This window comes from Peromyscus maniculatus, chromosome 1, assembly GCF_049852395.1.
Source record: "Peromyscus maniculatus bairdii isolate BWxNUB_F1_BW_parent chromosome 1, HU_Pman_BW_mat_3.1, whole genome shotgun sequence".
In the NCBI taxonomy this organism is placed as follows: Eukaryota; Metazoa; Chordata; class Mammalia; order Rodentia; family Cricetidae; genus Peromyscus; species Peromyscus maniculatus.
In genome coordinates this window covers 111,292,763-111,307,179 of record NC_134852.1, presented here as the reverse complement: position 1 = coordinate 111,307,179, position 14,417 = coordinate 111,292,763, and the positions used below count along the sequence as shown (strand labels likewise).

The 14,417-nt window shown below is 47.1% G+C and overlaps 2 protein-coding genes across 3 annotated transcripts in view; one reads left to right on the top strand and one right to left on the bottom strand.

The window, feature by feature from the left end:
- Positions 1–428, top strand: part of Mrpl48 (mitochondrial ribosomal protein L48) — a 64,964-nt gene extending 64,536 nt beyond the window's left edge. Inside the window, exon 9 of the mRNA XM_076559284.1 lies at positions 168–428. Coding sequence (XP_076415399.1) covers positions 168–242 — 75 coding nt within the window. The 3' untranslated portion in view covers positions 243–428. The remainder of the gene's footprint in view (positions 1–167) is intronic.
- An 11,181-nt stretch (positions 429–11,609) lies between these two features.
- Coa4 (cytochrome c oxidase assembly factor 4 homolog) lies at positions 11,610–14,417 on the bottom strand. Of its 2 annotated transcripts, none has more exons than XM_006982143.4 (2): positions 14,274–14,417; positions 11,610–12,477 (listed from the first exon to the last, which is right to left on the bottom strand). In XM_006982143.4, exon 2 carries the CDS (start codon positions 12,465–12,467, stop codon positions 12,204–12,206), a length of 264 nt encoding a protein of 87 aa, XP_006982205.1. In that variant the 5' UTR covers positions 12,468–12,477; positions 14,274–14,417; the 3' UTR covers positions 11,610–12,203. The 2 variants fall into 2 exon arrangements, with proteins under 2 accessions (XP_006982205.1, XP_042135564.1); XM_042279630.2 differs by having other exon boundaries at positions 14,201–14,388.

Below are 14,417 nucleotides of genomic sequence, written 5' to 3'. Positions count from 1 at the left end.
CCCATGATTCCTGGTACTCAATTCAAGTCTGGGTCATGCTACATACTCATTGAGAAAGGGCTGGCTGTGAATGACCCTGTGCAGAGCTGCCCAAGGGCCCTTTTTGGATGTGTATGGGTAATAAAAGTTCTGTAGTAATTGCCATTTTTTTTCTTTCCTTGTCCCAGCACACCGAAGAAGACTTCAAAGGAAGGTTCAAAGCTCGGCCAGAACTGGAAGAATTGTTGGCCAAGTTGAACTAAACACTGTGAGCCCTTTCATGCCATTATCAGTTTCAGAGAAGTTCATCCTGCTTGATCAGAAGAAGCAGGAGAATGATGCTTATACTGGGAATGCCTTCTGGGTCTGTGACATGCTGTGCTTGCCAGTTACCACTTACCTTAACAAAGCCTAGGGCATTCTCCACCTAATAAAAATCTGCTGTAACCCACTGTGTGTGTGTGTGTCTGTGTGTGTATATGTATGTGTGTGTGTCTGTGTGTGTATGTATGTGTGTGTGTCTCTGTGTGTGTGTGTCTCTGTGTGTGTGTGTGTGTGTCTGTGTGTGTCAGTTATCCTGTAAACTGTCTTAAAGGAATTCTGTTTCTCCTTATCTAAACATGTTCTTATTCCACCATACTTTTTCAATTAGAGTGAATCCATCCTTTAAAGCAATCTGGTGTAAACTAATTGTTTGTTTATTTGTTTGTCTTATGTCAAGGTCTCTATGCAGTCCTGGCTGTTTTGGAGCTTGCTGTAGAGATGAGGGTAGCCTCAAACTCACAGAGATCCACTGCCTCCTTACCCCCAACTCCCACCCCCTAAATGCTGGGATTAAAGGTATGTGCCACTGTGCCCTGTAGGAACTCATCTTTTGAAAGAACATGGCATGAAGTTTTATAATGAATTAGTGATTATAACTTTAGTGAACTCTGTATTTGTCTATTTTCTGTTGCTATAGTGAAGTTCCTGGGGCTGGGTTCTTTATAAAGAAGAAAATGCAACCAGTTTTGATAATACTCACCTGTGCTCCCAGCATTTAGGAGGTAAAGGCAGGAGGACTAGGAGTTCAGGATCATTCACAGGTATATAGTGAGTTCAAGGCCAACTTGGGTCACATGAGTCTGTATCCACATACATACATATGTACATGCATACAAGATATTTGCTAAGTGTAGTGGTGTGTATCATCCCAGTATTCAGGAGATTGAAGCAGGAGTATTGCAAGTTCAGAAAACTGACCTTGATCAGGGGCCAAGAAACTGTGATCTATGAACCAAATCCTGTCTTTGCCTATTTGGGGATTTTTGTTTGTTTTTTCGAGACAGAGTCTCAGTGTGTAGCTCTGGCTGTCCTGGAACTCACTCTGTAGACCAGGCTGGCCTTGAACTCACAGAGATCCACCTGCCTCTGCCTCCTGAGTGCTGGGATTAAAGGTGTGCGCCACTATACTTGGCCCTATTTTTGTTCTATAATAACTTATTGCGGTAACATTTACATACCACAGAACTAGTGATTGTAGGACTAGAAAGATGCTCAGTGGGTAGGGATGCTTGCTGCCAAGCCTGTGACCTTAGTTTGGCTCCTGGGACTCAAAAGGTAAAAAGAACCAACTCCTGAAAGTTGTCTGCTGACCTCTGAATGCTACACACGCATACCCAAAACAAGTAAGTGTAATAATACGGTCTAAATCAGCCATTTTAAAATGCACACTTCAGTGTTCTGTAATATACTCACAGTACTTTGTAACCACCACTTCTGGTGGGGGCCAGCTTCCGTTTAGTCAGTAAAGGTTTGTTGGGAGAGAGCCATGGTCATCCATCCACTCACTGCTGCCTCCGCTGCGCTGGTGCTGCAGTGGGGGACCGAGCAGTTACACAGACACCGGCTGGCTTGTCCATTGGAAACGTCGTCAAATCTTCGGCTACATCATTGTTTCTCAAACTGTGCTCATCAGGGTCTCTGCGTCAGGGTTTTTGAGCACTATTCACTCAACTGCCATAGAGTTTTTCCGTCCTGTAGGTGAGGAGCAAAGGTTTTGACTTTGCATCTTACTGTTTCCCAGACAATGATGCTGTTGCTAGTCTGGGAACTTCTAGGTGACTCCAGTGTGCCTGCTTCTCTGAGCATCAGTGTCTTCCTGAAGAAGGCTATCTTTGTTTTTGGTTTTTTGAGATAGGGTTTCTCTTGAGTACCCTTGGGTGTCCTGGAACTCACTTTGTAGAACAGGCTGGCCTTGAACTCACAGAGATCTGCCTGCCTCTGCCTTCCAAGTGCTGGGATTAAAGGCATGTGCCACCACCGCCCGGCTTATCTTTTTTTTTTTTTTTTAATAGGTTTATTTTATTATCTTACTGTGTGACCGTACGCTGGTACCCTTTGTGGTCAAAAGAGGATTTCAGGTCCTGTGGGATTGGAGTTACAGAGGGTTGTGAGTCCCTATGTAGGTTCTGGGAATCGAACCTGGGTCCTCTACAGAGCATCAAGTGCTCCTAACTGCTGAGCCAACTCTCTGGACCCTAGAATAACTTACTGAGCCAGATCTTGTGCTAGGTACACTGTAGCTCTCACCCCCTCTAGGCTCTCAGGGTATGACTGTTCCTGGGATCCCAGCTCACAGGAGGCAGAAGCAGAAGAGTTTGTCAGTTCCAGGCCAACCAGGGCTACATGTCAAGACTATTAACTCAAAACAGAACAAAACAAAACAAAACAAAAAAACAACGAAAAATATCACTAAGGGTAGGCTGTCAAGATTTCAGGAACCCTTAATTAAAATGTTCTACTGGGGGTGTGGGCGGGGGGTGGGGTGGGGGTGGGGTGGGTGGGGGTGGGTGGGGTGGGGTTGCGGCCACTTCTGACAACCCGAGTTTGATCTCACAGTAGAGGAGAGAATGCCCACAGATTGTCCTGTGACTTCCACATGTGTGCCATGATACACACTTGGCCACACATATAATATGCACATGCATGCACACATACACACAAATCAATGTAATTTAAAGGCTAAAAAAAAGGATATTGGAGAAAAAAAAGCTCTGATTTAGATACTGTACTCAGCCAGTCAGGATTTTCCAAGCAAACTCCGCTGTGAGTATAGGCAGAATTTCCCAGAGAAGATTGATGTTCTGGTTGTAAACTGCTTGTTGCTGAGTTCTATCAGGGGAAATACAGTAACAATTTCTAACAAGGAGTGTGAGGTCAGGGGTCTATAACAATGTGAAGATTCACAAGTAAATAAATGCATGCACATGTACACACGCGCGCGCGCGCGTGCGCACACACACACACACACACACACACACACACACACACACACTCTGCTCCCATAGCGTGTAGGCAATGTCACATGCACTCCGTTTCCAAACCTAGCAAACAGTCTTCTAATTGCTCAGACTTCCTATTTACCAATATGCGGAAGCAGGACTCACTCGGGATTTCACTGACAAAATATTGTCACCAAAATCCTTAGGAGCCAGCCAGCAGCCCGTGTGACTCAGCAGTGTCAGGCTAAGAGCCTAGAAAGCATGCTTACCCAAGGTCACAGGACAGCTCCTGGCAGAAGGCAGCAGGCCTGTTTCCCATCATTCCTCGGTTCCCATCAGCACGGGTGGGGGGGGTGGGGGGGTGGGGGGGTGGGTCGGGCTTCTCTCTAACAGGAGGCAACTGGACTCTGTCACTTGGGAGCACTTGTGTCACTGACCTAGTTCATGATTTGTCCTCCCCTGGAGTCAAAAGGCCTTTGTTCCTCTGCTCTGGGAAGTGGAGATGGCTCTTAACATTTGTCCTGTCCTGTCGGAGTGACAGGAGATGGTCTGACCACTCGATCCTCAGGGCTCTGAAACAGTCACAGGCTTCACTGGACTCTGCAGAGAGGGGCTGAGGAGATGACTTTCTTAGGGTCTCGTATAATAAAGCCAAATGGAAACACATCCAGCTGCAGGTTGAAAATGCCTGTCCCTTCCTCCTTGGAACAATCTTTTGTTTGCTTGCTTGTTTTTCAAGACAGGCTTTGCCTGTGTAACCGCCCTGGCTGTCCTGGAACTGGATTTGTAGACCAAGCTGGCCTTGAACTCACAGACCTTTATAAGGGGAAAGCAGACAGTCCCGTGGTGTACCCAGCTTCTGCACTACTTTGAGGCCCCTTGTGAGTTGTTGATCCTGGTAAGCTATTGTAACCTCACTGACTTTGTGTTTTCTGACCTGCAAGATGGGCTCACCCCTTCTGGGGGAGTGGGCGGCAGGCAAGAGCTCTGTGAATGCTAGACTCCCTTCCCTCCGGCCAGTGCCTGCTCCAGCTCACAGTGCCCGGTCCCACGCACATTACTAGGACTTTTAGAAAAGACTTTTATGTAGCTCAGTAACTTCCAAGGACAGCATGCCTGAGTCAGAAGGGCAGTTCCCCTAGTTAAGGGCTTAGTCCTTTTCCTCTGGTTGAGGATGCCTTGCTTCTCTTCCTAGGATGCCTGGGGACTAGCCAGTTGTGGATTCTGAAACGGTATATTTTAGTCACAGAGAAAAGGAGGAATGTATGTATTTTGGCCATTTGGGAACAGCAGCAGCACTGAGGACCCTGGTCGCCCATTGCCAGGGCTAATGGATTCAAGGAACAATGTCGGAGTACGCATTGGGCGTGTCTGAGCTAGACCTGCTGGAAACCGTAGGCAGAAGTGGCCAATGTGTCTTGTGTTGATTTCATCTGTGCTTTGATTTCTTTGTGGTGGTTTCCCCTCCACATGCCTACATCACTCTGACCTGCTGAGTATGAAATGATTTACTTAACTCTATACTTCCCTGGAACAACTCATTCTCAGACATTTCCACTCATTTCTGGGACTCGCCTCACCAGACAGTGCCCAGTCTCAAAAGAATGAGAATTCTTTAGAATAATAGCGGCTAAGCAGGAGAAGTCCCTCCACTTCCCCGAAGCTTTAAGGCCTGGCTGGAGCAGAGGAGGGAGCCCCTGCTTTCTCTGCATAGGTAACGTGTACAGTTTCAGTCTGGACTCACTCCAGGTCTCCTTGGGTTTCTAAAGTGGGCAACCGAAGGATGCTGTCTGACCATCTCACCTGAGGGCGGGCAGGAGGGGAGAGGACCTTACTTATCTAGTAAAACGCATTACAGTGCGTTTTTGTACCAAGCACAAGGCCAAATGGCCAGACAAGGACCTTGCAGGGAGGAGCTAACACGAGTCTTCCCTAGGCCTAGTCAAGAGGGCACCCAGCTAAGAAGTCTTGTAACTAGAGCTTTAGGGAAAAGTCCCCTAACTCTCTGCAACCCGGGCAGGCTAGCCTTGGCAGCCCATCCAGTGAGACAGTTAGAGAGACTGGTGGCTGTGGAAAGGCAAGGGAGATTTAGGACACTGGGAAGAAGAACCTGTTGGACTCTGGGAACTGAGTTGGGCTTTAGGTTTAAATAAAAGAATTGGGGCAAGAGGTCCACGTAATTAGGCAGACCGTTCATTCACAGTGTAATCGCCTTGATGGTTGTCTCAGCTCTGGTTCTGTAAAGTGGTCTGGAAAAGTCTTTGGGGCTGGAGAGGTGGCTCAGCAGTTAAAAGCACTTGTTCTTGCAGAGGACCCAGTTCAGTTCCCAGCACCCACACTGTGGCTCACAAACATCAGTAACTCCAGTTCCAGGGGATCTGATGCTCTCTTCTGGCCTTTGTAGGCACCAGGCACACACAAACAAAACATCCATGCATATACAATAAGTCTTAATTATAAATTTTTTTTTTTTTTTTGGTTTTTCGAGACAGGGTTTCTCTGTGTAGCTTTGTGCCTCTCCTGGAACTCACTTGGTAGCCCAGGCTGGCCTCGAACTCACAAAGATCCGCCTGGCTCTGCCTCCCAAGTGCTGGGATTAAAGGCGTGCGCCACCACCGCCCGGCTCTAATTATAAATTTTTAAAGGCACATGCATTTAATCCCAGCACTCAGGAGGCAGAGACAGGTAGATCTCTATGAGTTTAAGCCCAGCCTGGTCTACAGAGTGAGTTCCAGGACAGCGAAAGCTACATAGAGAAACTGTCTTGAGAAACAAAACAAAACAAAAAGTCCTTGTTTGGGTGGACATGCTGATTCTTATACGATCTTTTCATTTATTTGGGTTTGTTCAGATAGAACTCACTCTATACCCCAGGCTGGCTTATAGCTCCCAGGATGTAACTCAAGATGACCTCAAACTCCTGGCAATTCTCTGACTCCACCTTCTAAGTGCTGGGATCTGGATGTGAATCCCAAGGGGTCTGGTAGTAGATGATTACTTCTGCTCCTGTGTGGTCGGACTTTCTGTGTCCCACCAACCAGCTCCTGAATCACCACACAGAGACTTATTATGATACTTGGCCGATAGCTTAGGCTTGTCTCAAACTAGATCTTATAACTTAAATTAACCCATTTCTTTTAATCTATATTCTTTTTTTTTTTTTTAAGATTTATTTATTTATTATGTATACAGTGTTCTGCTTGCAATGTATGCCTGCATACCAGAAGAGGGCACCAGATCTTATTACAGATCATTGTGAGCCACCATATGGATGCTGGGAATTGAACTCAGGACTTCTGGAAGAACAGCCAGTGTTCTTAACCCCTGAGCCATCTCTCCAGCCCCTATACATCCCCCCCCCTTTTTTTTATTTTTTCAAGACAAGGTTTCTCTGTGTAGCTTTGCGCCTTTCCTGGAACTCACTTGGTAGCCCAGGCTGGCCTCAAACTCACAGAGATCCGCTTAGCTCTGCCTCCTAAGTGCTGGGATTACCCGGGTTATATTCTTCTTTTATGTGGCTTGGTTACCTTTACTTTGTAAGGCCCATGTGTCTCTCTGTGTCTCCACCCTTCTTCTTCCCAGCATCCTTTGTGCCTGGAAATCCTGCCTAGCTATTGGCCATTCAGCTTTTTATTAAACCCATCACAGTGACTTTTTAAAAAAATATTTATTTATTTATTATGTATACAGTGTTCTGTCTGCACACCAGAAGAGGGCACCAGATCTCATTATAGATGGTTGTGAGCCACCATGTATGTAGTTGCTGGGAATTGAACTCAGGACCTCTGGAAGAGCAGCCAGTGCTCTTAACCTCTGAGCCACCTCTCCAACCCACAGTGACATATTTTTACACAATATAATCAAGTATCTCACAGCACTCCTGGCTGTGACCTCACCATTGTGGAAATTACTCTCAACTGGGTGAGGGGAATGGCCTGTCCTATCAGGCTATGCCTGTTCCTAGAACCCAAGGGGGGAACTCGGTTTGGTGGCAGGTTTAAGACGATGAATATCCCTGTGCCTTCAGCCTTGAAGGGGGATGAGGTGGGTTAGGTAGCTGTGTGAATGGCTCACATGCTGACACAGTCATTCATGAGTATAACCCAAAGGGGACAGATACAAAATGGAGGCAGAGATGCCAGGATTTCCCATTCTGCTATTAGTGACCTTGAGGTCCAAGTGAGGAATCAATGTTTTTTAGCTAGAGCAGCTTCTGCGTTCCTGTTACAGTCTCTATTAATGCCTGGCATCACACCTGCAGGGATGACACAAAGCTTCCTCAGATAGGTATAGATCTTAGGGGGGTGGTGTGGACCACCTTTAAATCCAACTCAGCTGTGGAAAACAGAACCAAAAGCCAATCCAGATCACTATGAGTGGCTAATTTCCTTTTGTAAAGGGCTGACAGAGGCAATATTTTAAAAGTCAATGCAGTTATTCGCTGTGTTAAGCACTGTATTGGACACTGGGTACTTACACAAGAACACAGAGCAGAGAACAGCCCATGCTTTAGAGAAAACTAGGTGTGTTCTTCCTCAGTCTGACCTTGGTTTTCTCTGTCATAGAGTGCTGTGAGGGTTAGCTGAGAAAACAGAAGTCAGGGCAACAGTGAACACACAATGGTGAGGTCAGACCGTCTCCAAGCTCCTCAGCAGTGTTAATCCACTCTGAAGTCTGAAGAGGAGAGCCTACGCTGATTAGTTTTAAGGCTTGTGAGGGTGTGTGTACGCACTGTCTTGTGTATGTTAGCACATGTGTGTGCACTGGCATGTGGAGCTGAGAGGATGAAGTCGGGTGTCTTCCTCAGTTGCTCTCCACCGTGTATTTTGAGACAGGGTCTCTCTCTTGAACCTACAGCTCACTGATTCAGCTAGACTCGCTAGCCAGGGAGCTCCAGGGATACTCCTGTCTCTGTCCCCCAGAGCTGAGGTTACAGATGTCTCTCTGCTCCCAGCTTTTTCACAGCTGGGGATCTGAACTCAGGCCCCCATGCCTAAGTGGCAAGCCCTTTGCTCACTGGGCCATCTCCTTAGCAACTATATGTTTTTTTTTTTCTTTTGGTTTTTCGAGACAGGGTTTCTCTGTGTAGCTTTGTGCCTTTCCTGGATCTCGCTCTGTAGACCAGGCTGGCCTTGAACTCACAGAGATTTGCCTGCCTCTGCCTCCCGAGTGCTGGGATTAAAGGCATGCGCCACCACTGCCCGGCTGTACATTTTCACAAAAGAAGAAACAGGTTCTAAAATGTACATTAATTTGCTCAGAACCACACAGCTGTGACTGTCATCACTAGGGTTTGAAGACAGTTTGCCACAGGGTTGAGAGCACAGACTGTGGACCTGAATTGCCCGAGCTAGGGACTTAGAACACATTAGTTATCAGCACTCAATGAATGGCGGTAATTCTGTTACCTGTTTCCGATCACTCCATTTTATGTCTTTCCCCCTTTTTTCAGTGCTGGGTATTGAACCCAGGGCCCTCTAGACATGAGACAAGTCCTTTAGCACTAAACTATACCTTTCCTCAGCTGCTTCAGTTTTCTTAGTAGGACTAGGAAGTAGGAAATGTCCCTGCTTAGTTAAAGAAACAGGCGTGTGTAGTAAGAGTCCTGTTGGCCCAAATACAGTTCATGTCTCCCCCAGTGCTGGCTAGATAAGTATCTGAAGGCCCGAGTGTTAAAGGCTCATCCCCAGACCGACGCTATTGGGACATGGCAGAAGCTTTAAGAGGTAGGGTCTTGTGAGATGTCTTTGGGTCAAGGAGGGATACGACCCCTTGGAAGGGATTGTAGGATTCTGGACCCTTTGCTCTTTGCTCCCAGCCATGAGGTGAACTGGCTGCCGCTACCACATGCTCCTGTAATAAAGTGCCGCCTTGCCACAGGCCCAAAAGCAATGGAGCAGCCTGGCCGTGAACTGAAATCTCCAAAACTGTGAGGCAAAGTACCAAGTACACCTTCCCTGTTTCTACGTTGATTCTCTGAGGTACTTAGTTATAGCGATGTAAGCTGACACATCATGGTTTGAGCTGGAGGCCCTGAAGTCGGCCCACTCTGCTTAGGTAGCAGGGAAGCCATTCCACTCACCAAGGAAGGATGTCCTCTCTGCTGCTGTCGTCATGTGGCTGTGCCCATGGCCTGTCATTTTTACATCAGCTAACAATTTCTGCACATGATGGTAGAACTTAATGATATTTCTACTTTAATGAATAAAAATAGAAATCTTACTTTCTTAGACAGGGTCTCACCATGTAGCCCTTGCTGGCCTGGAACTCACTCTGTCGACCAGGGTGTCCTCATAGTACGTCCCATGTCTCTGTCTCCCTGGTGCTCGGGAGTGAAGGGATGTGCCACCGTGTCCAGCTATTTTCTTATTTACTTACTTAATTTTGCAGTGCCAGTGACTGAACCTTTGTGCCTGCTAGGTGACGCTCAGCCCCTGAGCTACACCCTAGCATACGTGAGCTGTGAACGTTGATCTGTTTCCAGGCTGTAGATACAGTCTCCGCGATGCTGTGGGTGGCTGTGGTCCTGGCTCCCCTCAGCCACTAGGATAAAGAAGGGGAACAACTGAGGCGACGGTGTGCTGTGCTGATCGGCAGGTTGGGTTAGCAAACACTTTGTTTGCTTGCTTTTTGAGACGGTCTGCAGGCTGTACCCCGGCCTGCTCCTGAGCCCAGGAACACAATCCTGCTGTCTCGGCCTCCCTCGCTGGCATTACAGTGTGAGCCAACACTCCCAAGCTCACGTGCTATTTCACTGTGTGATGCTAGGCAGCAAACGGAGGCCGGGCCCTTCCACTGAGCCACAGCCCGGCCTTTAGTTATTGTTTGTAATTCTCAGACAGGATCTTGCTGTTACCCAGACTGGCCTCTAACCTGGAAGTCTCTTGTTTCGTGCTTAGATTTTTTTTAACTGCATTAAAATAAATAAATAATAAATATGCCACTGCTCAATCACTGTAATTGTAGAGGAATGGGTTTCATCAAAATATTTCCACATATGTCTCTACTACACTTCAATTTTATCCCTCCTCCTCCTACTCCCTCACTCAGGGTATCTTCCTCTTCCCTCATGGTACACCGTCTACCTAAATGCATTTCCACTTATGATGGGAGTTTATGGGGACACATTCCCATTACAGATTTGAGTCCAGAGCAACTGTGTTCCTTACTGGTGGATTTACCCGGATAGTGCTGCAGGACACAGCACATGCATCTGATGACATGTATTCAGTAGAGGCTCTCTTATGAAATGGATTTGTACATTTTAGGCTTTTTGTATTTAATTTTATTCCTGAGATAGGTTCTCACACTATAGCTCTGGCTGTCCTGGAACTCAATGTAGCCCAGACTGGATGCAATCCTCCTGTTTCAGTCTTCCCGAGTGCTGTGATTATAGGCATGTGCCACTACATGAATATACAGCTTGGTGTATTTAAATTGTGTATAGAGCCCACCAAATTGTCCTCCAAAAACTTAGTGATCTCCTCACTTAAAGAATATGTCTGTTCCTGTTTCCATCAATACTGGTCACTTTACTTGCCAGCAAAATCAGCTAAAACTTTGTGTCGTCCCCACTCCCCCTTCCCTAAAATTTTCTGCACACAAGGCTCAAAGTAGGTTTTAGGGTCTGCCATACTTCAGACTTGGACTGCTAACATATAGATGCCTGAGAAATGTTAGTTAATAATGATAAAAAGCACCCCAGCTTCTGTAGCAGGGTACCTTCCAACCCCCTTCCCATTCTTAGATGACTTCCAGGGACATGCAGAAATAGATTTGGTGGTTTCACTGACTAAAAATGAGAAGCAACTGTTGATGCCATAAACAGGACCCAGCACCCCAAAGAAGGCATTATCAGCTCTGTCAATCTGTTGTCAAGTAGGAACATAAGCTCCACGTTGATAGTGGTTCCATTATTCCAAAGGTCAAAGTCTGTATTTTATTTATTTATATTTTATGTATGAGTGCTCTGCATGTATAATTGCAGGCCAGAAGAGGGTATCAGATCCTATTATAGATGGTCATGAGCCACCATGTGGGTGCTGGAATTGAACACAGGACCTCTGGAAGAGCAGCCAGTGCTCTTAACCGCTGAGCCATCCCTCCAGGCCCCAAAGTCTGTATTTTAATGTTAAACATACTTCCAAATGTCAGGCAAGCTTTGTGTGTTGGTTAGGCTAGGGGCAGACTCTGAATCTGTTAGTCCAACAGAGCCTGGAATATGACAGGTTTCCCTGGTCGGTGTGGTAGCACATGCCTGTAATCTCACTATGTGAGGTGGAGGCAGGAGAATCATGAGTTTAAGGTGATCCTTGGCTATATAGCAAGTTCAAGATCAGTCTGGACTACACAGATTCTGTCTTTAAAAAAAAAAAAAAATGTTTATCTCTTAGCTCCTGGCCCCCATTAACTGAATAAAACACCCAGAAGTGAGGAAAGATAAAGGCTCTTATGTCACTGTTGGAAACTGAGGTCACTGCGTGTGGCTTTATTTCTGCCTCTCACACTAGTCTCTAAGTGACAGGAAGGTCACATTACCCTTTGAATTGCACATTACTAACACACTGCCGTAGAAACACTTTCTGATGTTAAATTTGTGACTGAAAGAAGAAGGCTTGACTGGGCGACCGATTTACCTTTAGGTTGTGAATTTACTTAGAAAGTGCTTGGCACACTGACTCGAGGTAGGGCAGAAGTGGCCTATATCCCACTTGTTTTAAATACCAAGATTGGTGGAACAGGAAAGACGAAGATATGTATGATCTGACCATAGCGTGAAACAGCTCATGGTGACCGTCCTGTGCAAATGCCTGGTGTCTGGCTTTCACCCCCAGTCCAAAGATTGTCCCCAGATTTTATACCTCCTGTTGCACACTTCGACTACTTAGGGTTGCCTCTTCCCAGGGTCTCTCTGGGAGCTTATTTCTTCAGGGGCAGCCTGTGGGGTGGTGGTTTAGGGTCTCAGTGGTGGGCGTTGGCTTGCTCTTTCCTTCTCTGCAGTTCTTCCCGCCGCCTCGCCTGCTGTGCACTCATGCAATCCCTGAACGCCTGCACTTGTGGCTGGCACTGACGCCAGTCCTGGTGCTGGGCCATGCACTCCTGCACCGCAAAGTGGGAGGCAGCACAGCCAGAGCGGGCGATCAGCTGGTCCAGCGGGTCTTCTTCCTCATCCTCTTTCTTCATCGGCCGGGTCCGGGTATGGCCCTGCGGGACTGGAGCTGACATCCTGAGGAACCTAGAGTCAACACAGACGAGGTTAAAGTACAGGCAGGGTTACATACATCTTCCTGCTCATAAACAGTATAGTCCGGACTGCACAGTGAGGCCTGCTTCTATGCCTGCCTCCCTGAGAGACCAAGCTCCTGGAGGTCAAATGCTGGGCCTGATTTACCAGAGGACCCTCCAGCACGAAGCCTGCCAGAGAGAGGGCCTGCAAAATGGTTTGAACAGAACCGAGATAAAAGTATCCAAGCTCAATGGAGTCTGCTAGTAGGGTGCACATGAAATGAAATGCTATCTTTCTGAAGAAGCCATTTCTGATCTACCTCAAAAGAACCAGCCTTTCTTCTTTCCTCTAGAAGAATAACATCAAACACGTGGAAGGGAATCCAAGTACATGCAGGGCTGACACATGGCAGGAAGTGAGAGTTCAGTGTAGCTGTCGCACAAGCACATGGAGGCTGGGGCAAAGGATGAGGCTGGGGCATGAGCTGCTTGGTCAGCAATACCCTAATGTGAGGTGTATTTGCCCAAGATCATCTACTTCAGCAGGCCGCAAGGAGGAAAGGCTTCAACAGAGATGACGTCACCTTTGCACATGCTTTGTCCCAATGTCTGTAAAGGAGCTAAAAGGACTTAGATGCCTCTTCTCGTTCATTAACCAGCGGTTACTAAGACATGTGTGCCAGCTGCTATGTTGAGAGTGTACAAGAGACAGCTCTGCCCTCACGGAGTTTACAATTTAGGCAAGTAAACAAGCAATTTACAACAGCATATACATTCAGCTGGGAACACAATGGGCAGGAATTAGCCTCAAAGACTTTCTAGAACAGTGTTTCTCAACTGGTCGGTTGCGACCCTACTGAGGGTCAAACGACCCTCTCACGGGGGGGGGGGGGGGGGGGGTGTGTGTGTGTCACATATCAGATATTTACATTGCGATTCATAATAGCAAATTTACAGTTATGAAGTAACGACAAAATGATTTTATGGTTGGGGGTCACCACACCATGAAGAACTGTATTAAAGGGTCGCAACATTAGGAAGGTTGAGAACCACTCTTCTAGAGGAAATGACTTCCAGGCTGAAATTCAAGGACGAATAGGAGTTAGCCAGACATGAGAAAACTATTTCTGGCTGGAGGTAGAAAGACAGCATTGGACACACGGAATCAAAAGTTCGGTGACTGGGCTGAAGGTGTAGTTTGGTGGTAGAGCAAATGTCCAACATGGGAGAGTCCACTGAATTTGATCCCCAGCACCATAAAACCATAAAACACTTCAGTGACTGGAGAAAACAGTTGAGCAGGAAATGAAAACTGGCGGAAATGATTAAATGGTTGACCAGCAAAGCTTTGCAGTCCATGTTAGGAGTTTAAGACTATTATGAGGACAAGGAGTAAGGCACAAGTGGAATGAAGCACTCCATCTCTAAATAAACCTCACGTGTACAGAGGCACAATAAAGGGGAGAACGGCTTTGAAACACGCTGGCTGGAAGCCTGCCTCACTGGGTGGAATCACCAGCAAGTCACACGCGCTTGCTTGCTTGCTTGCTTTAGGATTCACTAGGTAGACTCAGTAAACGTTATTGCCCTCGGTATTCCTTGAATGAAACGACTTCGACCCATGTTCTGAGATAAGGGCAGGTAGATGGCTGACAGCTTGCCCTGCACTTCTAGAAAGGCATGACAATGAGGGGGAAGCAGAGAAATAAAGGCATCCAGGTCCCTTGGAGCACCTCTCCCAGTTCCGGGTTCACTGCGGCGGTCCCCACGGTGCCTCTGGCGCAATGATGCGTGCGCAGTGCTCACCCGCGGATGCCGAAGAGCGTGCGAGCACGTTCCGCCTCAGATGCCTAGCTCCGCAGGCAGAGAGGAGTCTCCGGCTTCTCTCTGCAGGAAGCAGACCATCGTGGGAGCGCACACACGGAAGTATGGAACCCTCTGCGCATTCTT

What these genes read in the sequence shown, in the direction of transcription:
- Coa4 (XM_006982143.4), bottom strand. Translation starts at nt 12,467, where the DNA reads ATGTCAGCTCCAGTCCCGCAGGGCCATACCCGGACCCGGCCGATGAAG.